A 25,860-nucleotide genomic window follows, 5' to 3' on the forward strand; every position below is an offset into this window, starting at 1 on the left:
CGTTGTGAGCTGGTTCGAAATACCGTTATCTTATAATTTATGTACAATATACAGACTGTCCCAAAAGTCCCGGACCGGTTTAATATTTTATAAACGACAACAGATAAATCAATAAGATTTTGCACATCAACACCACACTTAAAAATCTACTTTTTTAAGGAACTATCAATTTTCTGTCATATCATGGGGACGTCCCACGAGGAGTCAGAAGGAAATCTTAAATAGGAGCATAGGTCAATATGCACATCAGTTTAAAGGGCTTAGCTAGCAGAGTTCAATGCCGGAAACCGCGTTCGAAAGGATCATCCGTTACAAAATGGCGGCCGTTCAAAGATTTCTTGAACCTGCCATTTTGAATCTTTGAACAACTGCCATTTTTTACTCAGGCGTTCTTTTGAGCTTGAATTTACGGAATTGTAATCTACTAGTGAAGACCTTTAATTTGATGTGCACATCGACCTATGCTTACGTTAAAAATTTTTTTCCGATTCCTAGGGCTGTGACCCCAAATGCAAATTAAATGAATCTTTGAACCACTGTCATTCTTGACTTGGTTGTCCGTTTGAGTTCAAATTTGCAGCATTATATTCTGCTAGTAAAGACCTTTAATTTGATGTACATGTCAACCTATGCTTCTATTTAAGATTTCCTTCTGACTCCTTGCGGGACATCCCCATGATGTGACTGAAAATTTATATTTCCATAAAAAAGTAGATTTTTAGGTGTGGTGTTGATGTACAAAATCTTATTGATTTATCTGTTGTCGTTTAGAAAATATTAAACCGGTCCGGGACTTTTGGGATAGTCTGTATATAATTATAAAAACATCATTAATAGATAAAACATAGTTCCTATGTTTTATCTATGGTATAACCCCCTGTCCTTTGTAAGATATATAATCAATGACCCTACCTTAGTAAGCACTAAAAAGCTAGATGGTGAAAACAACAGACATACTAACCAATGGGAATGGACTACTGGAACACTGGAATTGCACCAAACAAAATCCATCATCATCATGGCCGCAGCTCTGGACTGGAGGCACGATTTTTATTTCAGCTGCAGTTTTTTAATACGGACAAAATAAGAGTTTAAAAATTAGAAATTAAAAAAAAATTATTATAGGCCTAAAACTAAAAAAATATATAATTAATTTTTTAATTAAACTGTCATAACCTAACCTAACTAACCAAACTTGCTGATAATGAAAAAATTGAATAATGGCTTACTAATAGAAAAAAATAGTTCTGTTCATAAAATAAAACTATAAACGCCTCAAATTAAATTTAATATTTTTTAATTTTTTAAAATTACACTGTCATAACCTAACCAAACTAACCAAACTTGCTGATAATGAAAAAATTGAATGAAGGTTTACTAATCAAAAAAATAGTTCTGTTCATAAAATAAAACTATAAATAGCTAGAATTCAATTTTATAAGGTTTTAATTATAAAATTTAACTGTTATAACCTAACAAAACTAACCAAACTTGCTGATAATGCAAAAATCTTAGACAAAAAGTTTGTGCACCCGATGAGTTTCGAACCCGGTACCATAAATTTAGAAATCCGGCACGCTATCCACTAGACCACCGAGGCCGATAGCATCAGCCCGTTTCATTGCGCTAATGGTGTTCCCTCAGCCAATAGGATGCTCTCGTTTTGTTCTTATTAAAATAACTGCAGCTGAAATAAAAATTGTGCGGACTGGAGTTGTACTTGGAGTGGACGGACACTTCGACTTCGAAGTTCGACTTCGTAGTGTAGTGGTGGAAGCGTGGAAGTGGAAGTGTAGTCTGCACTGCACTAGTGCACTCTGCAGACGGTCGTTTTCTTGTAATTAACCTATAAGGTGAGTCTGATATATTCACTTTAAATAGCTTAGAATAAATCAAGCATTTATAATTACTCATATTATTATTTACTGAGATAATAGTGTTAACAAGTAATTATTGGATTTTAAAAGCATTACACTAGTTCAGTTAACTTAGACTATTGTGAAATTGGAAAATAACTATTGCACAATTTTTTTAGGTAGCCTAGCTAAAAATCTAGTTTTTGTTTGTATAACTTATAAATCAATATAAGTTCCCATGGCCGCAAGTTTGGTTGGTTAGGTTAGGTTAAGATAGTTTAATTTTGTAATAGATGTATTTAAAAATATCGATTATGTTTAAAGTTAAATTTAATATAAAGTGTAATTTTATAAAATAACCCCTATGTAATTATAAATAATAGAATCACACAATGTAAAAATGCTACACAATGTAAAAATTGTAAAGAGCAATAAATAAATAAATAAATTATTATAGGCCTACAATATTTTCAATTCGATAGTTTCAATCGATATTGGCATAGCCCAGTTAAGAAACTGTACCCCGACCCGGTCCTATTTAATATGGAATTTGTTAATCTTGATGCTTAAAATTGATTACGCTAAAACAGATTCTAATAAATAACTTTGAATACTATAAAAACTCGAAAATATTTGTAAGTTGGCACAATGTAACGGGCTTTATCTCGTTGTAGCCTACCTGGCCTTGCTGCTGCCGACTCTGAATAGAGTTAAATGGCACACTGGCACAAGGTGCGTACGACTCAGGTAGAAGTTACATTTTACCTTTTAGATTGGTCTATTGTGAGCTCCGACTGTGTTTATCCAGGATCAACTAAACTATGTCAGCCTAGTTTAGCAATACCATAACTTACGGTACTTTTGTATTGAAACAGTTTATTTACAATATTTAAAAAAACGAAAAGGATATTTTTATTGATTGATCCAACCTTATTTTTTGCTGTCCATTGTATATTGTTTACGTTATTGGTACAATTAACTTTTAATTTGATTTAGGATGTGAAAGAAAATTACATACAGTTTGAGACTTTAACTTTTAACTTATGTTGTCTATTTTCCTAGAACTGTCTGACGTTTTCAAAATCTTTCAATCTGTAACTCTTCGTTAGCAGATTGTTTGGTTCAGCTTAATTTAAGAAAAGAATGTGAATTTCCTGTGGAGGTCGGCAGACAAACAGTTGAATTGGTCGTTACCAGTTGATAAGTTTGCGTATAAGGAATTATTATTAGACTTTTTTTCTCTTATCGTTAACCCCAGCCAAACCATTCCATTATCCTAACCTTCCATTCTTGGATTTAAAAACGAACTACAAATAAAACCTGAGTATGGAATTACTAGTTCCATCAATCGTCAAGGACGATACTAATCATCTGGTGTTGTGTTACAGGTGTGGCGGACGATGTTGGAGGTTGGAGGAGATACAGCATCGATCCTGGAGTGTTCTCTAGTTTCTTGATGAGGATGTTTGATCGCCATGTTTCCTTGGGGTGTTGCAGCACCACAGAACCTACTCGTCTACTTGCCTGCAGCTACGAGCTGTTAGAGACTCGTCTACTTGCCCGCAGCTACGAGCTGTTAGAGAACAAGCAGCCATATTGGGTGAGTGAATCTTATATTGGGTTAGATCTTAATCATGGATCATATGATCAGATTAGCCTACACGTTCATTAAGAATACTTGCATGTTTACATTGTAAAAAACGGATCATAAGTCGTGTTTGGGTTCGAACTCTATTAGCAAATTTCCCTATAGGTATGCAGCTATTATAGTAGGTCTCATGGTAAGATCTAGGCCCAGGACCCATCTCATTTTCATTTTCATGTCCCCTAAGGTCAAAAACACTATAAAAAAATTTAAAATATAGACCCTAAAGCATTTATTTATTTTAATAAATAATTATAGTGTAAAAGGGTACCTACTCAGTTTATTAATGTTCAAACTTACTTAATATAGTTGTGTCAGTGAACATGGTATGATAACTCAAGTAATTTGGGTCCGTTTTTGATTAAATTTGGCATGAACGTGTAAGCAAGACCGATCAGTTAAAACTCCAAAGCTTATATTTGTGTGACCAGCCTGACAACATTGGATTCTAATTTTTCATCGTCTGTAAGAACATAGCTTAAATAAAACAACGTTTTTGTACTTTCCAAATTATATATTAAATGTGTTTCAGAGGTCGACATTTTTGTTGATTCGCCACACTAGCCTCAAAAAATTGGCTGTACGTAAAAAATTCCAATATTATTCTTTGGGAGAAAAGGAAAACTGTTGTAGTTTGCTTGTTTATGAATATATTTATGTCAAATTTGGCAATTTATTCATTACATCTAGTACTATTAACATTTGATAAAAACACAATGTAAGACTGCTACGGCGAGGTTTCCCATCCCTGTAGCACCAAACCTAATTACTCACTAAATCTAATGTTATTTAATGGACAATACTTCTGACAAGTATAAGGAAACATTGTAGTAAAAATCTAATCGGGTTAGTGGAAATTCATGTAGTCTGTAGGTTTGCTGTGACGGTAGTATTTTTAGCGTCTAGAAGGGTCTTTCCAGCAGCAAACCTTAGTCTGTATCGTTTAACTGTGAACATGGTTCCTTATTTTAAACATACCGTAAATTTCCTTCTATATTGGCATATTAGCAGTCACACAACACGACTTATAATCTGTTTGTGTATGTTCATTTTATTTAAAACTCAATAGGGAACTAAACTCAATGGTGTTTAATATTGCAATATCTTGATTCAGAGGGCAACTTTTCATCACTCTATCCGTTTGACCTTATTTTGACTGGCTTGGGTAACTCACAAACGTGATTTATTTACACCTTATGTAGCCTATAATACATAACTAAGACATTCAATTTGCCCAGGTCAGTGAACTGTCTTGACTTCAAGAGAGCGAGACTCAGTCAAGATGCAGAAGGCGGCCAGTGCCATTGCATGGATGGCTTGCAAGTTAGCAGTCGACAACAAGTTTTTATCTTCATTCGCCAAGTCCACAATGGCCAAAGAAACACACGGTATGTTTATTACTTTGTCAACTTAGTTACTAGTCTTTCTTTACTAGCTAATGTGGGATTGTAAAAACGTTTAGTAAATTTACAGCAATATGGTTACCATTGAACTGACCTCAGGGTGTCTACCTGTCACGGAAGTTCTGGAAAAGTCACCAATGTCCCCTATTGTCATGGAATTTTCTTAAAATGTCACTTAAATTAATGTTCACCTACAGATTTTCATTTATTTTTGGGACAAAACCAAATCTTTAGACAAAACTTGCCATGTATCAACAATTTACTATATTTACCAAAATTATTGTGCCAGTTCCAGTATCAAGACAAATTTTGCAATGTCTCTTATGGAGTCAGAAACCGGTCTGTGTTTTGCCGGCACGAAAATATAGTGCAAATAATGCTAACTTACTAACGTAGCCGTAACCTCAATTCCATGTACGTAAACCAAGATAAATAACTCATATAAAATATCGGTTCCATACACTTGATTTTATATAAAAACAAACACTTACATCTGTGCATTAGTTTTATGTAGCTAACTGAAAAACTATAATTTTTCGATCAACATAACTTAACTTAATTATCCTTTCACGCCTATTTTTGTGGTAGAAAACCAGTAAGATATAAGTTTATTTAGGCGTGATTCTTCGTTTTAAAAGAAAAAAAGCGGTTATGAAAATATATTAATGGATTCAAACGTATTGAAAGTTGATACGGATCCATATAAAAACATTGACACAATTTACAAAAGATTGTTTTCTCTATACGTTCAGTCTCAGTGTTGTAATATCTGCCCGCTGCCGCCGTTTTGTCGGCTAGTGGTAGTGCGCGGCTGCACGTGCTGCCATTTTCGTTTGCTTTGGCATTTTTATTCCCAAAACAGGACTTTTTAGACCATGTGCTGGATTAAAACGGGATGCGGATAAAACGAGACTATCGGCTCTTACGATTAGCTTCTTTTTTCTTTTTATACCGCTTTCAGGATTAAAACTAACACCAATTGCTTAAAATATTCTACCACAGCACTGTTGAAAGGTTTTAGGAGATATTTAGACCTGTTACAATATACTGATCACCCTGGACAGAACGTAAAAAATCATGCGGGATTAAACGGAATTTTTCATTACAGTAAAGCGGGATAGACGGGGATTTTCTCGACCCTGTAAGTGGAATTTTGGTTTTCTGCGTGTGGAGACACTATGTAGAGGTTTTGTTTGAATATTGTAGTTGTTCTTCAGACGTTTTGTGCAAGGCAAGTGCAGTTAGTTCTGAGAGTAGTTAGTTAGAAGACATTGAAAGTTTGCGTTTGTTGAATACTAAAAATCCTTCAAACTTCCAACAGTAACTGTGTAGTTGTGTGTTGGATTAAATGTCTACGTTTTAATCCGTGGTTAAATTCAATCTTAAATCCCATGGTCGATTCATACAATATGTTTAAATGAGTTATATTACACTAGCTGTACCCGCGGGCTTTGCCCCCGGTTAGCTTTTTAATTTTCAAGATGAGCTCGTTCGCATGGCTCAATCACGTCCTGGTTGAAGTTCGTTCGCTACGCTCACTCACCTTTAGGTTGGAGCTCGTTCGCTGCGCTCACTTGCCTTCAGGTTAGCTCGTTCCCTACGCTAACACGCCTCCAGGTTGAAGTTCGTTCGCTACGCTCACTCACCTTTTGGTTGAAAATTAGCTGTTGTCATAAATAAAAAAAAAATAATAGTGGTTCACCCTGTTGGTAATACTTGTTACTTTAATACTATTGAACATCATAGAACAGAACCAACTTGTTTAATTGAAACAGCTGTTAAGATTAATTAATTCCTTTTAAATATGAAAAATCATAAGGTAAACATGGGAAACTCCAGAGCCACTGGGGCGGAGCCCGAAAGCCCGATCAGAATAAAAACTATTTAGTTTTCCTATTTAATGCCCAAAGAATCGGTGTACCGAATTTCAGCCTCCTAGGTACAGTCCCGGCCACGTAAAGAGAGAAAATGTCCAGGTAGACCTGGTCAGGCCTAATCCGCTGTTGTCAAAACATAGCTATTGTTTTGAAACCGAGGGGGCGCGCTACCCCATCCCAGCGGTCATTGCCTGCTGCTTCTCAACATCGACTAGCCAATCAACGAAGCGACGTAGAATTGGGATTCAAATTTTGTGATATTCGTCTTCACTTTGTGAATAAAATGACCTGTCACTTAATTAGGCGATCACCTGTTCGATTTATAGAATTTGTACTGGCCCGAGTTATTTCTAAGAATTAAAGGGAGGCAGTAGCAATGACCGCTGGGATGGGGTAGCGCGCGCCCTCGGTCTCAAAACAATAGCTATGTTTTGACAACGGCGGATTAGGCCTGACCGGGTCTACCTGGACATTTTCTCTCTTTACGTGGCCGGGACTGTAAATGCGAAGTGGGAAAATTAGTGATGAGTGAGTGAGTCAGTGAGGGCTTTGCCTTTTATAAGTATAGATTAAAATCCTGAATTTATATTAGGCCTAGTTGTTTGTGACTTAAAAACCTGTCATGCTATCTTATATTTTTTACCTCAACAGCAAATATAAAATGAACTCCCAAAAATTTACTTAGTTCGACGTCACTGATTTTTGTAGATAGAGCCCCCAAAAGTCACCGATTTTTCAAATAGCTTACTGGTAGACACCCTGAATCCATACATAACCTTACAAATGGACTGTAGATATTAAATTATTGTTGTAAATAAGTACAACTGAGCACCCTGAATATTATATATATCCTACTCATTATAAATGAGAAAGTTCGGATGTATGGATGTATGTATGTTCGTTTTATGTTTGTGACAAGTAAACAAAAAAAATACTGGTCGAATCGGTCTGAAATTTGGTGTGATGATAGCTCACATTCCTGATTAAAATATAGACGCATTCTTATCTCAAAAGTCCTTTCGGGCTCCGCCCCAGTGGCTCTGGATTTTCCCGTGTTAACCTTATGAGTAATCATATTTAAAAGGAATAAAAGAATTTTGTCAGCTGTTTCAACTACACAAGTTGGTTCTATGATATTACATAGCATTAAAAAGTTATAAAGTTTACCAACAGGGTGCAGTTACAACTGAGCACCCTGAATATTATATATACCCTTTTTTTGGGTACTGTGGTATTTTGATTTACTTAGTAATATATATATATATAGGCTATATCTTTTATAAATTTGAATGAATGGTGTTTTTGGCCTCTGGGGGACATCAAAATGAAAAAGTAAATCAGTCCCGGGCATAGGTCTTACCATGAGACCTACAGTAATAGCTACTTCCCTATAGGGAAATTTGCTAAACCCAATAGAATTACCTTCCCTGTAGCAGCAAACCTAAGTACTCATTAAAATTAAATGTTATATAATATAAAAAGTAACTAGTTTAAGGAAATATTTAGGTAGAAATCCAGCCAGTTAAATGGAAATTCGCTTAGTCCGCAGGATTGCTGCGGCGGGGGTAGTTATTTATTTATTTATCGATTCAGCTTGTTGGCCTATGGGAACGAGGCATTATGGGATAATAAAAGGTTTTTTCCAATTTTTGATCTTCAAAACATAGTTCTTTTGGAGTTTATTTCCAAACCATTTTGTAGGGCTAAAAAACAAAACTAATAATTTTGTACATTGAAGCGTTGTACTAGTTAATTGAATATCTTTTTGAATTTCGATTTTATTCCTATAGAGAATAAGTAAAAATTGTTGTAGCTCGCTTGTTTATGGATACTGGTTGTTCTGCCCCGTACTTTGCAACGGGGCAAGAATACTACTGAAGAAAAGTTACCCAAAGCTACGTTACCAAAACAGTTACCTTACCATGAAAATTATACATGCAAATCTCATACTTTTCATTCATTGATCATACTTCATTTTTGCTTATTTTAATTAATATCTCTATTGTAGTTGCATTAAACAACTAGACATTCCATCCCCATGTTAAAGTTGTAGCCAGGTTTTAAATAAAATTTGTCTTAGTTGATGTGAGCATTGACTATACACCTCTACTAGATTGAACACTATGCGGTCGCTTTGTTAACAATACACTGGTTCTGCGTTAGTGTATGGTCCACGTAGTTATGTTAGATGACGCTAGGCGCTCTTCAAGCGCCTTTAGTTCCCTTAGATAACGTAGGATCGCGCTGCGAGCGCCCGTCGTCTGTCACTGCAGACAACCTCGGCTACGATGCGTATTGCGACTGCGAGCCCCGAGTGCCGAGCAGTGGCGGTTACTTTGTTGATTAGCGCGCGGTAAAAAGTACAAATTACTGGGTCCCCCATGAGATATTGCGTGATATATAGCTTGCCTACTTTGATTGCGTGTCTCGTATCCATTGGCAAATGTCAGCTGATTTTCATTAAACCAAATTAGATTATAATTTCCAGCAAAATTTTCCAAAACATAGCATATTTAAGAATGATTGATATAAAAGTATTTTCTAAAATCATTATACAAAATTTTGGCTTGGATACCGTGTTATGCCTCATTTTCATCATCTCACTGAGGACGTTTTCAAAAATGAACATTCCTAGGGTGAAGTTGTAAATCATAGAACAAAAGTGTACTGTCTGTGTGACTGAGGAATTGCTTTTTCGCACAAGTCTTTTCTAAATGGAATTAAATATACACTTTAGTCAACAAGTAATTATAACCATCACCTTTTAAAAAAATATAATATTTTGGTGCTTTACAATTTAGTTAGCTATTATTGTTTTTTTGACTGAAATAACACCTCTACTCTATTAGTATATAATGGATTAAGAAAAATGAACAACAAGAAAATTGAAACACGGTTAAAAACTACAAAGAATTGTCAATAAAGAACACTTTTATTAGAAGAACATTATTTAATAATAAGAATAAATGAACATACATACATAAAAAACCAATGCACTCAAACATTACTAATCAGCCTTCGGGGATCGCAGGTGAGAAAATATTACATAATATTTGGGTAATTTTTAAACGGTGTAATTTTTAAATGGAAGCATATAACATAAAACTTAATATAGAATCACCTTGACAAATCAAATGTTCATTCTAATGGGTAAGAAAACTTTACGAGGTATATTAAAATGTAATATTGAATAAATGCAAACGATGTAGCATTTTATACAGGGTGTTCAAAAAAGTTGGGGACATATTTTACCTACTGATTCCTTGGGTCAAAATAACGACAAAATCAAGATTATATTTTTTAAATCCCTTCGTTAACCAGATATCCACCATTTTGTATTTTTTACATAATCATTTTTTATCTTTTAATATTTTCAACCGATCTTTATTAAACTTGGTATGTATGTTAAGGTAGAAGAGACCCGTGTTGGAAAAAAAGTTCATCTCGATTCATCCTAAAATTTCAAAATGGCGGTCATTTAAAATGTTTAAACTTAAATTACTCAAAATTGGCTGGTATTATGAAAATTTTCAAAAAACACTTTTATTTAGCATGTTCATTATCTATCAAACGATATCATATTAAAAAAGATCACATAATAAATAGCTGAAATATGACGATTTTTAATTGTAAAATGGGGTACGTTTGCCCCATTTTACAACTTAAAATCGAAATATTTCAGCTATTTGTCATTCGATCTTTTTGAACTTGGCATCGTTTGATAGATGAATAATAATGCTAAATAAAAATGTTTTTGACATTCTTTCATAAAAACAGCCATGTTCGAGTAATTTCAGTTAAAAAATTTTAAATGGCTATTTGAAGTCTCTATGTAGAGTGAGTCATGGATATGTTCTTATTAGCATAATAAGCTAATTTTTGACCTACTTGTGCACTTATTTTTAATTGATTTGTCTCCTAGCAAACCAAAGTCAACTAGTTAGATCAAATTAAAACTGTAGGCTAATCTGTAAAATTGAAATTCGCTTAGTCACCAAGTTGTGAATTATCCGATTTTGTTGAAAAAAAAAATTAAATATAAGCTGGTTTAAACACATTTTACGTGGTAACAATGAAAAATTGCCGTTAACAGAAACAATTATATAGTTGAAAGATCCTAAAAGTACCGGTTTTTATAGAAACTCTGCACTAACACTGAAGTTTAAAATTTAATTGTAAACAAACCACTGAGCGAATCTTTTTGAAATTTTTATGGCTTATTGGTAGGCTTATTGTTAACATTTCCATGCATTTAAAAATTTGTACTCTTAATAGTTTTTATGCTGCTGTTAATTGTTAAAACGTATGCTAACATCGTTAATAAGATGCTAAAAATTTCGTTAAAAATACCATCGTGTTTGTCGTGACACAACAAATAACACCAATGTTACAGATTTATAATGCGAACAACGATGTTTTTTTAAACAGTGTGGTGGCCAGAGGCCAGGTACACATCGGCAATGTCGCAGATTCACTCGCGCTCCCACCCGGCTGGGAAATATCGTACTAACACCGAAACACCAGGCTGCCCGATGCCAGTCGCGGGAGAAATTTTTGTATTACAAATATAAATCTGTTTAAAAAAACACCTTTGTTCGCATTATAAATCTATAATATTGGTGTTATATCTTGTGTCACGAAAAACACGATGGTATTTTGAACGAAATTTTTAGCGGCTTATTAACGATGTTAGCATACGTTTTAAAAATTAACAGCAGCGTGAAAACTATTGTGAGAAAAAAATCTAAAATGCATGGAAATGTTAAAAATAAACCTACCAATCTTACTAACATTATAAATGTGAAAGTTTGTGTCTTTATTTGTTTGTTTGTTTGAAGTTCAATCACGCATTAACTACTGGACAGATTGGGCTGAAATTTGGCATGATGATAGCTCACATTCCCGATTAACATATAGGTATATTGTTATCAAAAAAAATCCTTTCGGGCTCCGCCCCAGTGGCTCTGTAGTTCCCCATAATAACCTTATGAATATTCATATTAAAGGGAATTAAAGAATTTAGTCAGCTGTTTCAAATAAAAAGTTGGTTCATTGATATTATGCAAAAGCATTAAAAAGTTATAATATTCACCAACAGGGTGCAGCACTATTGTTTTTATTTTGCATTTACGAAAACAGCTAATTTGAACCAAGCAGCAACAAAAAATTGATACGTAATGAGAACTGTAAAAGTAGGATTGTTTACAGAGTTATGTTTATGTCCTTAAGACACAAAGAAAATTGTAGTTGCTTAAATTCAGAGGGCAATTCGGATGAAATCATTAGTATTCTTGAGATTAAGACTATTTCTCCTTTAAACTTTTAATGACAGTAATGTGGTGGGTTATTGAGAGACATTTGAACACCTGAGATAGCACGCACGATTATTATTCACTTAATAATTTATGTTAGACTAGGTGTTTACAGGTCAAAACTAACGACGACGTGCACAACCGTTACGACCGTCGCCGTGCTCAAACATTTGCGAACTGAAGTTTGGCAACAATACAGCTTTTAACATTTTGGTGTCAAACTAAGAAATGAATGAGATGGCACAAAAACTTTATGACACATCACTCAAAGGTAGCGAGCGGCATGTCATGTCCCAAAGAATTGAGACGGGGCCTCGCGCCTCGCGCCCAAAACCGTCAGGTGACGGACTACTTAAACATCTGCCAATTTAGTCCTCTAGTGCAAATCCGTGGTTTTGACTCATTATAGCTATTTCTCAAGTTCCTCACATAAAAATAAGTAGCATACTTTATTGGTCCTACTTTATTGGTATCTGGTACTTTATTAATAATCGGTCAAAATGGCCGATTTTTGTCAAATTTTACATCAAATTTATTGAAATTTCAAGGTGAATATTAATAAAACAATTATTACCAAATATTTGTATTCATTTAACAGATTGATTTGTGGTATTGGGTTCCCGGGACACTGAGTGCAGCCGAGCGGCACTAATGAGGGTCGGACCTTCTTGGGGGTGAACAATAGAAGGCTTATCAGACCCTCCCCTCCCCCGTGGTCTGGAGAAAGCATGTAAACAAACTATTGCACAAGCGTGACTTGACATTGGGCTGCTTCAACTATAATTTTGTCAAATGAACTGTGATGTTTCAAAATCAAAAACAATAATTTGGGACCATACTGCTCAACAATAATGGACTGCAATTATTGTTGAACATACAATCAACATATAGTTCAAAATCGTCATTTAAGTTTATTTACACAGCTTTACATTGTTTTATAGGTTAAAAATACATATGCAGCTTATTATTAACCGCGCCGGACTATCCGAATCCGAAAATATCCGAATGCGAACCTCCCAATATCCGATCCGATCCGAGCCGAGCCTCAACTATCCGATCCGAAATGAAATTTCACTATCCGCAGTTTATCCAATTTTAGCAGTTTATATTATTTCAACATATTAGGATATTGTGAGAAACTATTCAACAGTGTACAGCAGGCTGTTTTATAAACTAGATTTATTTATGTAGATTTTTGCCATTTAATATTGTATAGTTCATTTAATGAAAGGCTTATTTCAAAATGTGTATCCGGTGTTGAAATAATAAATTAATTAATGGTGAGGCGTTCCCGACCTGTGTCATGTTGAAAACATCATGGAAGTTGATACTTTTGTCCAATGGTTTAATGTTTCATTAATCAAAAGTTGCATAGTAACAGCTGACTATGGTCTTACATGAACACGGTATCAGCAGTGTCAGAGGCCAGATCTATGTCACTCGACGTCGAGCCCGGTGTGGGTGAGATATTGATGTGATGGTTTTAGTTTTATTTACATCACTTCCGCTGTCATCGGGCCCGGGCGACTGCCTAGCCGAGTGCCGAGGCCGAGCCGACTAGTCTCGTCTCTCATTGTAGTGTGCTTAGTAGCTTTCACATTCTCCGCGCGGGGGCAGCACCAGACAGAACACATGTTTCCGTTATATGACGATAGGTTGCGTTGCTACCGCACCACTATCTGGTTATCAACTAAATGCATTACATGTTCAATCTAGTAGAGGTGTATAGTCAATGATGTGAGCCACCTACAGATTGCGCTGATCTAAATTACTGATTTCTGCCGATTACATGATGGTTTTCACCAAGTCAAACTGATGGAATGACTTATTATGAGCTATAGCAACTGTTGTGACCCAGCAACTATGTCAGTAACGAAAAATAAGGTACAAAATAGAGTTTTAGACACTAGCGCAATCTGTGACTGGCTCACACAACTACATTCTTTTTTAGTAAAAAATTGGCGACAGCTGATCCATTTAGATGGGATGTCTTAATGATTAAACTGTGTGGCAGAATCTAAACTATCTAATAACTTTATTGTAATGTAACATCTTAAATTAGAATCAAAAGAGTAACTCAGGGAAAAAGTAAGCAAACAAACTATAAATAAACAAATCTAACAGCTGATGCATCTTAAATATTATTGAAATCACAGGGTTATTGAAAGTGCGGCTTTCTCAAAAGTTTATTTTGATCAAATCTAGAAAAGCCATTGATGTTTTACTACAGAATACACTTTATTACATTCCTTGTGGTAGTAAATCTAAGTACTCATTAAACCTATATTGTTGAGGAATAAATTTTTTTTGTTTAAGGGAAAATTATATCAGGCAAATGGGAATTAGCTTATTTAGAAGGTTTGCTGCGGCGGGGGTATATACTATAGATATGGTTCTATCTGACACACACATAGGTATCCCCGCCGCAGCAAACCTGCCGACTAAGCGAATTTCCATTAGGCCTATCCTGAATTATTGATTTTCAATTAAATGTATTTAATTAACATTAGGTTTTATGAGTACCTAGGCTTGCTGCTACATGGAGGGTATAAAGTGGGTTTTTTAGTAAAATATTATTAACTTAGTATAAAATAAATAAATTGACCAATATTGATCAAAATATATCCATAAACAAGCAAACTACTGTACAACATTTTACAATATTCTCTATAAGAATAACATGGGAATTTTAAAATAACAATTTTTTGAATTTTCTCCGTAACCAATAATTGAACAAAACACTTTGAGATATTAAATTATTTGTTTTTTTAAGCTCTTTAAAAAGGTCTGGAGAGAAATTAGGAAAATTTGTGTTTAGATGGTCAAAAATTAGAAAACCCAATTTTCAGCCCATAAAACTCAGGTTCGCGAACTCATTCAAGTTTATCCTGCCTTACACTTCAAACCAAATTTCATCAAAATCGGACAAAAATTATTCAATTTAGGTGTTCACGTAATAGGGCTGCTTGTAATAACATTTTAATGTTATTTGAAGTTTGAAAATGGACAGTTGTACTTTATTTACTATATAAATCTATATATATAATATATATACATACATATATACAAATTTGAACGAATGGTGTTTTTTGGCCTCTGGGGACATCAAAATGAAAAAGTGAATCGGTCCCGGGCCTAAGTCTTACCATGCCACCTACAACATATTTATTTTATTTTTATTTTTTATTTTTATTTGATTTATAGCTACTTCCCTATAGGGAAATTTGTTAAAACGGCCTGAGCATTGCCTCCTCTAATACGACCATGTCAAGACCAAAGTGGCAACACCGTTATCCCGGCAAACTGAAACAGCTGTTGCATTAATCTATAATGGAATGTATAAACAGTGTTATATGATTGAAACATGCTTTACATTGGCGGAGGCCCGAGTCAATGAGACAACTAATAGTTGTTGTAAACATAAAAGTTATTCTTATTAAGAATAAGTAAAATGTTGTAGTTTGCTTATTTATGGATATACTTAGAACACATTGTGAAAAATTGGTTTATTTCATCCTTATCTATTATCATTTTACTAAAAAAAACACTACATTACCTTTCCCGTGACAGAAAACCCAAGTACTCGTTTAACGTAATGGTCTAAATAGAGAAAAAATTTGACAGGTTTGAAAAAATATTTATAGTCCTCGCCACCCTAACTTGATCACAGAAATCATACTACTATAACCCAGAATGCCAACCTCATAGTAAAAAGCGTTAAGTACTTTGAGAGAGCTTTACCTGTCAGTTCGTAGGCAGCGCCACCAGCGTTGCTATACTGAGTGCATTGCAACGCTGGTGGCGCTGCCTACGAACTGACAGGCAAAGCTCTCTCAAAGTACTTAACGCTTTTTACTATGAGGTTGGCATTCTGGGTTATAGTAGTATGTTTTCTGTGACTTGAGGCAGCCCAAGGCCGCACGCCGTATATCTAGTGTGGCCTTGGGCTGCCTTAAGTTAGGGTGGCGAACCCTATAAGTAATAATCCAATGTTAATGAAAATTTGCTTTATTTGCTGCGGCGGGGGTATTTTTTAAATAAAAAACATTGTAATTAAAAGATTTTATTTATAATTTTCAGTCTTGTACATTATTACTTTTGACTATTCAATTAACAAGTACCCCCGCCGCAGCAAACCTGCAGAATAAGCGAACTTCCATTTGCCTAATTTGATTTTCCATTAAATCTATTTCAATAACATTAGGTTTAACGAGTACTCAGGTTTGCTGCCTACAGGTAGGGTAATGAAGTGTGTTTTTTAGTAAAACATTAAGAGCTTAGTATAAATAAATAGCTTAAAATAAATAGATATGCCTATAAGTTTTACTGAAATATATGCATAAACAAGCAACAGTTCACTTATTCTACATAAGAATAACATGGGAATTTTTAATTTACAATTTTCTCCGTAACCAATAACCATACAAAAACACTTCAATATATTAAACTATTTGATTTTTTAAGCTCTTAGATTGGTCTAGAGATTAATTAGGAAATTTTATGTTTTGAGGGTCAAAGAGAAATAACCAATTTTTACCCAATAAATCCCCACCATAAAACCCCGTGCCCATGGTTCGATCATGCTGGTTTGTAGGTTTACATTTGTACCAAATTTCATTGAAATCAAAACATTTTTGTTCGAGTTATTGTGCTAACGGACAAATGTATATATATATATGAATTTGAGCGAATGGTGTTTTTGGCCTCTCAATGACATCAAAATGAAAAAGTAAATCAGTTCCCATCGGTAATAGCTTATTCCCTATATGGGAAATTTGCTAAAACAAAGTCATTGACATTAAAACATGTAAAACAATTTAAATTTGTCAGGAAAATGGGTTACAATACCATTTCAAATAATTAGGTTGATATTCAGATCTTTCCTTTAATTTACACCTATAATAAAACCTGTTATATGCTATTAGAGACTGAAAATATTGGGAGGATAATATCTAATAGTCAATTATAATGTCCAAAGTTTATTACATAACCATGGTAACAATATGTGCTTTAGCACCTGTCATTATGTACATAGTCTACATTGACGGTTATTTTATAATGCTCAAACAGTTAGTGGAAGTCCAAGCCTTGCTAGAACCATCTCCTTCCGCAACCTTATGATTTCCCAGTAGGTATCGTGAACTGTAAAAAAAACTTTGATTATGCTATGGAACTTGTTAAAAAAAAACAAATAGGCCTAGCATTTTATGTAGTTATGACAAAGTTTTACTGAACCCAAAGAATAGTGACCCCTTAAACAATAACTTGTCCTTGTTTTGTTATTTCTTCCAGGGTATGGTAGCATGGGTAGTGGGGCTGCAGGGTACGGTAGCATAGGGTACTTACTGGGACTGCAGGGTAGTGAAGCATAGGGTACAGGGGCTGCAGGGTAATGAAGCATAGGGTACAGGGGCTGCGGGGTAGTGAAGCATAGGGTACAGGCAGTGTTTCCATTCGCGGGGTTATTATCCCGGAAACAGGATTTTTAGACCTTGAGCGGGATTAAAACGGGATGAGGGATAAAACGAGATTTTTGGCTGTGACGACTATTTTTATTTTTTTTCTACTTAATTTTTGAGGAAAACTAACTCAAATTGATTAAAAACTGTAGCAAAATATTAATAGTGATGTTTAAACAACTTTATAAACATGATACGTCAAGTATAATACTAGGTATTGTACAAAAAAAATCATGCGGGATAAAACGGGATTTCTCGACCCAGTAAGCGGGATTATTTTTTTGGTCGTGTGGAAACACTGAGTACAGGGGCTGCAGGGTAATGAAGCATAGGGTACAGGGGCTGCAGGGTAGTGAAGCATAGGTTACAGGGGCTGCAGGGTAGTGAAGCATAGGTTACAGGGGCTGCAGGGTAGTGAAGCATAGGGTACTGGGGCTATAGGGTACTGGGGCTGTAGGGTAGTGAAGCATAGGGTACAGGGGCTGCAGGGTAGTGAAGCATAGGGTACAAGCTGCAGGGTACGGTAGCATAGGGTACAGGGGCTGCAGGGTAGGGTAGCATAGGGTACAAGCTGCAAGGTGCGTTTTTGGCATAGGGTACAGGGGCTGCAGGGTAGGGTAGTGTAAGGTACTGGGAAGGGGTACAGGGATATGGGCTGGTGTGGGTCTCTCCACCTTCAAGAACTACCTAGTCAATACCACTCGCGCAAGCTCTTTAGAACGCGAGGTGAACCAGGAGGTTCCTCAAGGATCTGTGCTGGGTCTCCTTCTATTCCTGGTCCCTATCAACGACATCAAAGGGATTTAGCTACAACCCAGGTCCAAGAAGCCAAAGCGAGGTTTAAGATGAAGAATCTGCAAGAGACAAAAACCCAGAGACTCAGGTCCAAGAAGCCAAGGTTTAAGATGAACAAGATGCAACTGAATGGAGACAAAAACCCAGAGACTCCTTTGACCCCTCTCAAGAGACTCCTCCGATGACACAAAGCTCCTTGGTTTCCAGCTGGACAGCCGATTAGGCTTGAACCACCACATTGCCCATTTTGCCTTTGGTTGAGTGAACTGACTTCTGAGACTTCTATCTGATGATGATATACCATGCCCACATTGCATACGGACTGGATACCGAAGTAGAGGAAGTATTGGAGCTTCGAGAAGTGGCAATGCATCATCTCAATGAGCCCTTTTTAGAGAACACTGCAAACGGATTTTCAAGATTTGGGATTTTAACCTTCTGCAGCCACTACACTACGCCTGCACGATTGAAATCAAATGCAGTGTTCCACTTCATAATACAAGAAGTCATATCCATGCTCATAACACCAGTGCTAGGCAGAATCTTGATGTACCCCGGGCAAGACTGAGCAGAACTCCTTCCCCACATCTACCATCAAGTTTTCAATCGACTCCCTTCCAGCATTCCATGTCTAGACGACCAGAAGTTCAAGACTGCTGTGGAATACTTGAAGAAAATACCATACTACAACGTTACTGACTTCTTTGAAGATAATCTGGATCCAGACAGTTAAACTTTTGTACCGTCTGCTAGCTGCCCGCTCCAGATTATCTAGAAGTCAGTAACCTTGTAGTATGGTCTTTTCATCGTCTTTCACAGCAGTCTTGAACTTCTGGTCGTCCAAATGCTGGAAGGGAGTCGATTGAAAAACTTGATGGCAGATGTGGGGAAGGAGTTCTGCTCAGTCTTGCCCAGGGTACATCAAGATTCTGCCTAGCACTGGTGTAATGAGCATAGATCTTGTATTAAGAAGTGGAACACTGCATTTGATTTCAATCGGGCAGGTGTAGTGTAGTGGCTGCAGAAGGTTAAAATCCCAAGTCTTGAAAGTCGGTTTGCAGCTTTCTTTAAAAGGGCTCCGTGAAATGGAACGTGCCACTATTTGAAGCTTTTTATACTTCAGTGCTGGGATGCAGGTTAGGACAGCCTAGAGCATTGGCTGCAGCGTAGGGTACAAGGTCCGCTGCTGGGTTGCCTTCCCCTACACCATACCATACCCTACGCTGAAGCCCATGCACCCTAGGCTACTCTGCCCTGCTGCCCCAGCACTCCCAATGGAGTTCGTTCTTCGTCCTAAGAACCCTACCCTTCTTCCCAAGTATCCTACACTACCCTTCTAACCCAGTACCCTAGCCTACCCTTATAACCCAGTACCCTACCCTACCCTTCTAACCCAGTACCCTAGCCTACCCTTCTAACCCAGTACCCTAGCCTACCCCAGTACCCTAACCCAGTACCCTACCCAGTAGCCCCTGCACCCTAGCCTACCCTACCCAGTAGCCCCTAGGGTTGCTAGGGTGAAGGGGCTGTAGCCTAGAATAGCCTGGGGTAGTGGCCTGCTGGGTAGGGTACCCTACGCTGCTGGCCCTGCACCCTAGGACACCCAACCCTGCAGCCCCTACACGCTAGGCTGCAACATAGCTAATAAGTACCGCTAGGCTGCAGCCTAGGGTGTAAGGGCTGCTGCCTTAGGGTACTGGGGCTACTGGGTAGGGTAGTGCCACCAGTACCAAACTGGCAGCCTAGTAAATAGGGCCCAGGGACGGCAGTGTAGCTGCTGGGTATGGTAGCCTAGGGTACTGGACTGCTGGGTAGGGTAGCCGAGGGTGTAGGGTACTGAGACTGCTACCCTCCCAGCAACCCCAAAACCCTACCCAGTAGGCCCAGTACCGTAGGCCCCCTCTGCAGGCACCTCTGCAACCCCTGCACCCTACCTAGCTATGCTGTGATCCAGGGTAGGGCTCTAGGGCAGTTACCTAGGGTAATGGGGCTGCTGAGTAAGGTAGCAGAGTGGTAGGGTACTGGGCCCCTCGTCACCCTACCAGCAGCCTCAGTACACTGCAGCCCCTGCATCCTTGGATACACTACCCCGCAGCCTAGTACCCTAGGCTACCCAACAGCCCAGGGCTGCAGCGTAGGGTCTAGAACTGCTAGGTAGGATAGCCTTCCTTGAGTACTAGGCTGCAGGATAGGGTATGCTGGGCATGGGCCAGTGGGAGGGTGGCGAGTGGCCTAGTCTACTGTACCCAGCATCCACAGTACCCTAGGCTACCCTACCCAGCATCCACAGTACCCTAGGCTACCCTACCCTGCATCCACAGTACCCTAGGCTACCCTACCCTGCATCCCCAGTACCAGCTACCCTACCCAGCATCCACAGTTACCCAGGGCTGCAGCGTAGGGTAGCCTGGTCTGACTAGCCGCAGGATAGGAGGGCTGGGTACTGGGGCCAATGGGAGGGTGGCGAGGGGCCTAGTCTACCATACCCAGCATCCACATTACCCTAAGCTACCCTAGCAACCCTAGGGGCTACTGGGTAGGGTAGGCTAGGGTGCAGGGGCTACTGGGTAGGGTACTGGGTTAGAAGGGTAGGGTAGGGTACTGGGTTAGAAGGGTAGGCTAGGGTACTGGGTTAGAAGGGTAGGGTAGGGTACTGGGATAGAAGGGTAGGGTACTGGGTTATAAGGGTAGGCTAGGGTACTGGGTTAGAAGGGTAGGCTAGGGTACTGGGTTAGAAGGGTAGGGTAGGGTACTGGGATAGAAGGGTAGGGTACTGGGTTATAAGGGTAGGCTAGGGTACTGGGTTAGAAGGGTAGTGTAGGATACTTAGGAAGAAGGGTAGGGTTCTTAGGACGAAGAACGAACTCCATTGGGAGTGCTGGGGCAGCAGGGCAGAGTAGCCTAGGGTGCATGGGCTTCAGCGTAGGGTATGGTATGGTGTAGGGGAAGGCAACCCAGCAGCGGACCTTGTACCCTACGCTGCAGCCAATGCTCTAGGCTGTCCTAACCTGCATCCCAGCACTGAAGTATAAAAAGCTTCAAATAGTGGCACGTTCCATTTCACGGAGCCCTTTTAAAGAAAGCTGCAAACCGACTTTCAAGACTTGGGATTTTAACCTTCTGCAGCCACTACACTACACCTGCCCGATTGAAATCAAATGCAGTGTTCCACTTCTTAATACAAGATCTATGCTCATTACACCAGTGCTAGGCAGAATCTTGATGTACCCTGGGCAAGACTGAGCAGAACTCCTTCCCCACATTTGCCATCAAGCTTTTCAATCGACTCCCTTCCAGCATTCGGACGACCAGAAGTTCAAGACTGCTGTGAAAGACTTGATGAAAAGACCATACTACAAGGTTACTGACTTCTAGATAATCTGGAGCGGGCAGCTAGCAGACGGTACAAAAGTTTAACTGTCTGGATCCAGATTATCTTCAAAGAAGTCAGTAACGTTGTAGTATGGTATTTTCTTCAAGTATTCCACAGCAGTCTTGAACTTCTGGTCGTCTAGACATGGAATGCTGGAAGGGAGTCGATTGAAAACTTGATGGTAGATGTGGGGAAGGAGTTCTGCTCAGTCTTGCCCGGGGTACATCAAGATTCTGCCTAGCACTGGTGTTATGAGCATGGATATGACTTCTTGTATTAAGAAGTGGAACACTGCATTTGATTTCAATCGTGCAGGCGTAGTGTAGTGGCTGCAGAAGGTTAAAATCCCAAATCTTGAAAATCCGTTTGCAGTGTTCTCTAAAAAGGGCTCATTGAGATGATGCATTGCCACTTCTCGAAGCTCCAATACTTCCTCTACTTCGGTATCCAGTCCGTATGCAATGTGGGCATGGTATATCATCATCAGATAGAAGTCTCAGAAGTCAGTTCACTCAACCAAAGGCAAAATGGGCAATGTGGTGGTTCAAGCCTAATCGGCTGTCCAGCTGGAAACCAAGGAGCTTTGTGTCATCGGAGGAGTCTCTTGAGAGGGGTCAAAGGAGTCTCTGGGTTTTTGTCTCCATTCAGTTGCATCTTGTTCATCTTAAACCTTGGCTTCTTGGACCTGAGTCTCTGGGTTTTTGTCTCTTGCAGATTCTTCATCTTAAACCTCGCTTTGGCTTCTTGGACCTGGGTTGTAGCTAAATCCCTTCGATGTCGTTGATGGGGACCAGGAATAGAAGGAGACCCAGCACAGATCCTTGAGGAACCTCCTGGTTCACCTCGCGTTCTAAAGAGCTTGCGCGAGTGGTATTGACTAGGTAGTTCTTGAAGGTGGAGAGACCCACACCAGCCCATATCCCTGTACCCCTTCCCAGTACCTTACACTACCCTACCCTGCAGCCCCTGTACCCTATGCCAAAAACGCACCTTGCAGCTTGTACCCTATGCTACCCTACCCTGCAGCCCCTGTACCCTATGCTACCGTACCCTGCAGCTTGTACCCTATGCTTCATTACCCTACAACCCTTGTACCCTATGCTTCACTACCCTGCAGCCCCTGTACCCTATGCTTCACTACCCTACAGCCCCAGTACCCTATGCTTCACTACCCTGCAGCCCCTGTACCCTATGCCAAAAACGCACCTTGCAGCTTGTACCATATGCTACCCTACCCTGCAGCCCCTGTACCCTATGCTACCGTACCCTGCAGCCTGAACTGCCCTAACCCCTAGCCTTCGAACACAACACTACCCCTTTATAAGCTCCGTTACCCTACACTACCATGCAAGTAGACCTGCACCCAACACTGCCCTACCAGTATCCCTGCACCTAACACTACCCAGCCAGTAGCCCTGCACCTAACACTACCCTGTCAGTAGTCCTACACCCAACACTACCCTGCCAGTAGCCCTGCACCTAACACTACCCTGCCAGTAGCCCTGCACCTAACACTACCCTGCCAGTAGCCCTGCACCTAACACTACCCTGCCAGTAGTCCTGCACCTAACACTACCCTGTCAGTAGTCCTACACCCAACACTACCCTGCCAGTAGCCCTGCACTCGACACTACCCTACCAGTAGCCCTGCACCTAACACTACCCTGCCAGTAGCCCTGCACCTAACACTACCCTGCCAGTAGCCCTGCACCTAACACTACCCTGCCAGTAGCCCTACACCCAACACTACCCTGCCAGTAGCCCTGCACCTAACACTACCCTGCCAGTAGCCCTGCACCTAACACTACCCTGCCAGTAGCCCTGCACCTAACACTACCCTGCCAGTAGCCCTGCACCTAACACTACCCAGCCAGTAGCCCTGCACCTAACACTACCCTGTCAGTAGTCCTACACCAAACACTACCCTGTCAGTAGTCCTACACCCAACACTACCCTGCCAGTAGCCCTGCACCTAACACTACCCTGCCAGTAGCCCTGCACCTAACACTACCCTGCCAGTAGCCCTGCACCTAACACTACCCTGTCAGTAGTCCTACACCCAACACTACCCTGCCAGTAGCCCTGCACTCGACACTACCCTACCTGTAGCCCTGCACCCAACACAGTCCTACCAGTAGCCCTTCACCCTGCACTCTAAACTACCCTGCCAGTAGCCCTGCACCTAACACTACCCTGCCAGTAGCCCTGCACCCAACACTACCCTGCCAGTAGCCCTGCACCTAACACTACCCTGCCAGTAGCCCTGCACCTAACACTACCCTGTCAGTAGCCCTGCACCTAACACTACCCTGTCAGTAGTCCTACACCTAACACTACCCTGCCAGTAGTCCTGCACTCGACACTACCCTACCAGTAGCCCTGCACCTAACACTACCCTGCCAGTAGCCCTGCACCTAACACTACCCTGTCAGTAGCCCTGCACCTAACACTACCCTGCCAGTAGCCCTGCACCTAACACTACCCTGTCAGTAGCCCTGCACCTAACACTACCCTGCCAGTAGCCCTGCACCTAACACTACCCTGCCAGTAGCCCTGCACCTAACACTACCCTGTCAGTAGTCCTACACCAAACACTACCCTGTCAGTAGTCCTGCACTCGACACTACCCTACCAGTAGCCCTGCACCCAACACAGTCCTACCAGTAGCCCTTCACCCTGCACTCTAAACTACCCTGCCAGTAGCCGTGCACCCCAACCTAGCCTTTCAGAGGCCCTGCACTCCAAACTTACCTGCCAGTAGCCGTGCACCCCCCTATGCTACCCTACCCTGTAACCTCTGTACACTATGCTACCCTATCCCGTAAACTCTGTACCCTATGCTACCCTACCCCGTAACCTCTGTACACTATGCTACCCTATCCCGTAAACTCTGTACCCTATGCTACCCTACCCCGTAAACTCTGTACCCTATGCTACCTTACCCAAAATCTCTGTACCATGTGCTTCCCTTACCTCATAACCTCCGTCAGGGTGGCTAGTGAAATCACATTGAAAAATTCCCTGACTTTTCCCTGACAATTCCATGTTTTTTTTAAACTTTACCTGATCGACAAATTCAAAATTACAATTTTAATACTACCGGTAACTAATTCTTCAAAAGGACTAATCTTTATCTGAAGAATATCTTATGTTTGTTTACACGAAAAAATACATAAAATCTATAGATACAGGCTAGCTTATATTCAAACTTTGCAACTTGCCTTTAAAATTAGAGTTTGATAAGATGATACACAGTTTAAACCAAATTTGATTTGTACAAAAACACAAAATTTTTTTTACAGACATAAATCTTAGTTTTCACCCATACGGCATACGTACTATTACCAGATCGACCTTTCCTGACAATTATTAAAATTATTTTAAAAATTTTACAATTTTCCCTGACTTATAACAAAATTCCATGACTTTTCCAGATATTTAATATTCCCTGACATTTCCAGGTTTTCCAGGTCACTAGCCACCCTGCTCCGTACGCATACCCCACCCTAACCATATATACCCTACCCCGTAGACCCTGTACCCTCCAAACCATATTAACACACATTAATTAATGACTGTGATTATAAGGGCCACTCACAAGATCTTAGGAGTCTTGAGAATTGTAAATCCTCCATTCTGGTGGAGAAAAACATCCTCTAAGAAGTAGTAACAAAGTCGTACAATCCAGATGTTGTCCAGCAGAACTGAGAATCCCAGCAGCATCCGGGGTAGGCAAAAGCTACCCTGGAGAAACCCTGGACATACATCACAGCTGTAGTTGTACAATACACGCTGAATTGCTCTACATATCAGGCCTACTTAGCTAACTGTTAAATACCTCCTGTACTGTTTCAGGCTATGAACGATGACACCTCTTTTTCCTTGGCTTCCGTAGATGTTATTCCGGTTACCAGGAAAATGTTACAGAACCACACAAATGGGGAGCGAGTGAGAGAACTATGGTCGGAACTCTGTGAGACACTGAAAGGGAAACTTGGACAAACATCGGAGCAGTTGGACTACTTAACGACATCCAGGATTCACCCAACTGATTTGTCATCTCCATATATGACCCTACAATTGTCTTGCAACCGTGTGGTCACCAATTGTATAACACTGGTGTAAATAAAATATGATATT

The 25,860-nt window shown here is 39.5% G+C and overlaps 1 protein-coding gene across 3 annotated transcripts; it reads left to right on the forward strand.

Moving 5' to 3' along the window:
• The first annotated feature begins 1,750 nt into the window (after window positions 1-1,750).
• On the forward strand, window positions 1,751-25,860 carry LOC128991578 (uncharacterized). Of its 3 annotated transcripts, none has more exons than XR_008490667.1 (4): window positions 1,751-1,853; window positions 3,245-3,456; window positions 4,745-4,889; window positions 25,576-25,860. XR_008490667.1 is itself a non-coding variant. In XM_054414590.1 (3 exons), exons 2-3 carry the CDS (start codon window positions 3,313-3,315, stop codon window positions 25,843-25,845), a joined length of 414 nt encoding a protein of 137 aa, XP_054270565.1. In that variant the 5' UTR covers window positions 1,751-1,853; window positions 3,245-3,312; the 3' UTR covers window positions 25,846-25,860. The 3 variants fall into 3 exon arrangements, 1 of the variants encoding a protein (XP_054270565.1); XR_008490666.1 differs by having other exon boundaries at window positions 4,740-4,889; window positions 25,576-25,858; XM_054414590.1 differs by lacking the exon at window positions 4,745-4,889.

Source organism: Macrosteles quadrilineatus, unplaced genomic scaffold (genome assembly GCF_028750875.1).
Source record: "Macrosteles quadrilineatus isolate MER2022 unplaced genomic scaffold, UCM_ALF_1.0 Scaffold_4__1_contigs__length_99947679, whole genome shotgun sequence".
Classification (NCBI taxonomy): domain Eukaryota; kingdom Metazoa; phylum Arthropoda; class Insecta; order Hemiptera; family Cicadellidae; genus Macrosteles; species Macrosteles quadrilineatus.

What these genes read in the sequence shown, in the direction of transcription:
- LOC128991578 (XM_054414590.1), top strand. Translation starts at nt 3,313, where the DNA reads ATGAGGATGTTTGATCGCCATGTTTCCTTGGGGTGTTGCAGCACCACA. An exon ending in AGAACAAGCAGCCATATTGG is followed by an intron (nt 3,457 to 25,575) that starts GTGAGTGAATCT and finishes GTACTGTTTCAG; the next exon opens with GCTATGAACGATGACACCTC.